Here is a 3,300-nt window from a genome sequence, read left to right on the forward strand (position 1 = left end):
TTATTAATGAATATGAATCATAATGTAATTACCAGTCGAGGATGATTAGATTACAAATGCATACCAATGAGTTTATGACATCATGTGGGACTAATTATCCATTTCTGATTGGTCAGAATTATTTTTGCAATGTTAAACATGGATATCTACTGTGAGCAAAAGAAAATACATCATGCAAATAGAAGCCAATCAGCTTTCATCGGTCCACACAATAATAATGAGACAGGAAGTATATATACCGCAACTATAACTGGGCAGCAGGTCTTTTGATCGTTGTGTTTTTAGAAAGGTGATAAAAGCACAACAGCAAAAGTGTCAAGAATAGAATGTTAATGTATGCTACCTACATTAGCATGTCAAGCTAACTAGCTTTCTACTTAAAGCGTTCCTAAATCCAATCTGACGCTCTACACTAAAATCAGAGCGCTGCTGTTCAAAGAAACGGTAACGTTATACGCGTATAATTCAAAATGGCGCCTCTTGTGCAAGAGCAAGACACTCTGAGTGACTATTTACGAACGCACCCTTAGTAACCGAGTGTTACTTCAGGCTGAGAGCTGATAGATAACTACTTTATCTTGTGGGGTCCAGACTGATACATCTGCCTTTTTTGGCATATTAAAAAATATTCTGCGGTTCCCTCTTAGTACATATTTTGGCTATGATTGGCCAGCAATAACCTGTATTGGATTAGATTGTGCTTGGTTTGCTCAGTAAGCACTCTTTGTAATTGTAAATGTATGTATGTATGTATATATATGTTATATATATTTTATTTATTCTATTAAAAAAAAAAAAAAAAAAGTCTCTTTCATTCTTTTTGTCTTTGTCAAATATATATTTGTTTACGTTGGGACAACATTCCAAGAAAATAAACAAATTAAGAGAAAAAAAGTTATTCTGTAATAGAACGTCTTGCATACAAAGTCAGTGGAGAGACTCGAGAGGGCAGCGCGGTGGAGGTGGAAATGTTTTAACTCGTAACCATCTCAGCTTCTGACTTCAGTGGAATTCATGACATTTGATGTAGCCTTTGAATCGATGTATTAAATATTATATTAACTTGAAGTTAATGTCAGCATTGTGTAATTATTGACAGTACACGGACAGAAACTGTAAATAATCAAAATAAATTAACTATAAATGGACTGAATATCTTCACCTGAAGAATATCCAAAGACGAACGGTGAGTCTGTGTTTGAGCTCTGGACAAGAAATGGAGACAAAATAAATTTACAGGTGTATTAAATATGGAAACAAGTAACCAATCAGGTGCAAGCGTGTCCACGCAGTGAACCAATTAGGTGCGACCGTGTCCATGCACTGAACCCATCAGTGATAGTGAGAACAAACATTTGCTGTACAGGTTAAAACATTCACATGAATAAAACCAGCCTGACACCCGGTGATTTGGGCCGTTCACAGTTCCCATGATGCTTCACTCTGAGACTCCAGCTGGTGTTTTTAAAGTTAACTTGTACAAGTTTCACTTCACAGTTTTATAGTTGTAATTTTGAGTATCACTTTCAATTGTTCTGCTGGTTCTGCTCTGGTTTACCTCGGGCTCTACTTTGTTCTGGTCCAGGCCCGGTCCGAGTGTGGCGAGGGAGCGCAGAGCTCCGAGTCAGAGTCCGACTCCCCCTCTGCGATGTGTGGCCGGACGGTGGCACAGCTGGTGGCGCCTCCTCCTTCTCCACCTCCACCTCCTCCTCCTTTTCGGTGGTCTCCCAGGTTGGCGGAGGGGTAGAAGCTATTGTTGATGAAGTCCAGGTTCTCTCTGGACTGGGAGATGGAGAATCCACTAAAGGAGCGCTCCAGCTCCTCGTGGTCCACGGATGGTATGGAGGCGTCACTGTCCGGCTTCACCTCCTCTCCTCCTCCTCCTCTCTCCGGTCTCTCTACCCCCCCTCGGTCTCCGGTGCTGTGCCGGTGCGATCGGTTCCCGCCGTGTCTCTCTCCGGCCGGAGGAGGTGGGAGTCGAACCAGTGACCCATCCCCAACTGGACTCGGAATGTTGCCGTGGCTGAGGTGGGGAGGCGGCGGGACCTGCTGGGAGCTGATTGGCTGCCAGGAGGTGGAGGGTGGGCAGGTGGGGGCGTTGCAGTTCCTGGATCCGGTGGAGCTGCTGGAGCGAACCATCTTTGTCACGAAACAGCTCTTCTGTGTGTGCTCGCCAGGCAACACCCTTAACAACATGTAAACAAAAACATTAACAAGGGAAAATGTCCACAAGTTAACATTTAAACAATATGGTATTAACAACAGGTCCGGGTGTGTACTGGTTCTGTGGTTTCCCAGTAATAGTAGACACTGACTGTGGGATCTTGGAGATGGACTGGCTCTTCTCCAGTTGATCCACTGGACTCTGGTAGGGCGGGGCCGGGTCGGGCTCCTTGGATCCAAAGTAGGCGTCGGTCTCGGCCTGAGGGATTCCCATTCGCTGGATGTAGATGTTAACCAGGAAGTCCAATTTTCTCTCCATGGACAGAACCTGAGGGACGAGACCAGCGGAGGACAGAAACAGATTCTAGACTGAAGCTGCATCAAAATTAAACCAACAGGTTCAGAGCTCGAGGACTTTCAGCGCTGGCTCTGCTGAAACGTCTTTTTTGGCGACAGACTGGTTTATTTATTCATTTTATTTAAAAGGGACCATGTACAGTTTAAAACATAAATGTCACCATTTGATGCACCGTACCAGATTATAGCTTTAAGCTCATTCGCATCTTTGCGCATCCTTTGGTTACCTGCTTCTCCACCTTCCCCAGCCGTCCCATCATGCTTGGATCCTCGGGAAGTTCCTCATTGGCCGTTTTGGGACGGTCCTTGTCTGCGACTGGTGTCCCTCTACCAACTATCTGATCCACCCTGTCAATCAGGAGAAAAACTATGAGCTTCAGGACCATGACCTCATACAGTGACCTCTCACAGAGTGAACTAATAAACTTACAGCCTGAAGTTATTAAAACTGTGAAGGTGAAGTGTACTTTAAACAAAGTACTGGTCTGATAACTCAGTAAATGTGGCTTCGCATTTTTAAATTGAGACCAAAGTCTGATGTTTATTTAGGAGATGCTGAAACAAATTAAAATATAAACTCAAGGGGTCAGAGGTCGTACCTTGACTGGAGGTTCTTGATGCGGGCGAGCATGTCCAAGTGTCCGGCTGAATACTGTTCGATTACATCCATTACATCATAGGGACGAAGACTCTCTTTAAACTTCCTCTTAGACACCATGAAGCGCATTATACTGAGAGAGAGAGAGAGAGAGAGAGAGAGAGAGAGAGAGAGAGAGAGAG

At 44.2% G+C, this 3,300-nt stretch overlaps 1 protein-coding gene across 1 annotated transcript in view; it reads right to left on the reverse strand.

The window, feature by feature from the left end:
• Positions 1-824: 824 nt before the first annotated feature.
• kcnq2b (potassium voltage-gated channel, KQT-like subfamily, member 2b) overlaps positions 825-3,300 on the reverse strand; it is a 2,736-nt gene continuing 260 nt past the window's right edge. The window contains exons 2-5 of the mRNA XM_031848862.1: positions 3,120-3,251; positions 2,748-2,868; positions 2,316-2,491; positions 825-2,185 (exon numbers count right to left, since the gene is read on the reverse strand). Coding sequence (XP_031704722.1) covers positions 1,567-2,185; positions 2,316-2,491; positions 2,748-2,868; positions 3,120-3,247 — 1,044 coding nt within the window. The 5' untranslated portion in view covers positions 3,248-3,251 and the 3' untranslated portion in view covers positions 825-1,566. The remainder of the gene's footprint in view (positions 2,186-2,315; positions 2,492-2,747; positions 2,869-3,119; positions 3,252-3,300) is intronic.

The sequence above is a fragment of the Anarrhichthys ocellatus genome, unplaced genomic scaffold (genome assembly GCF_004355925.1).
Source record: "Anarrhichthys ocellatus isolate YVR2014 unplaced genomic scaffold, GSC_Weel_1.0 scaffold1, whole genome shotgun sequence".
Lineage (NCBI taxonomy): Eukaryota > Metazoa > Chordata > Actinopteri > Perciformes > Anarhichadidae > Anarrhichthys > Anarrhichthys ocellatus.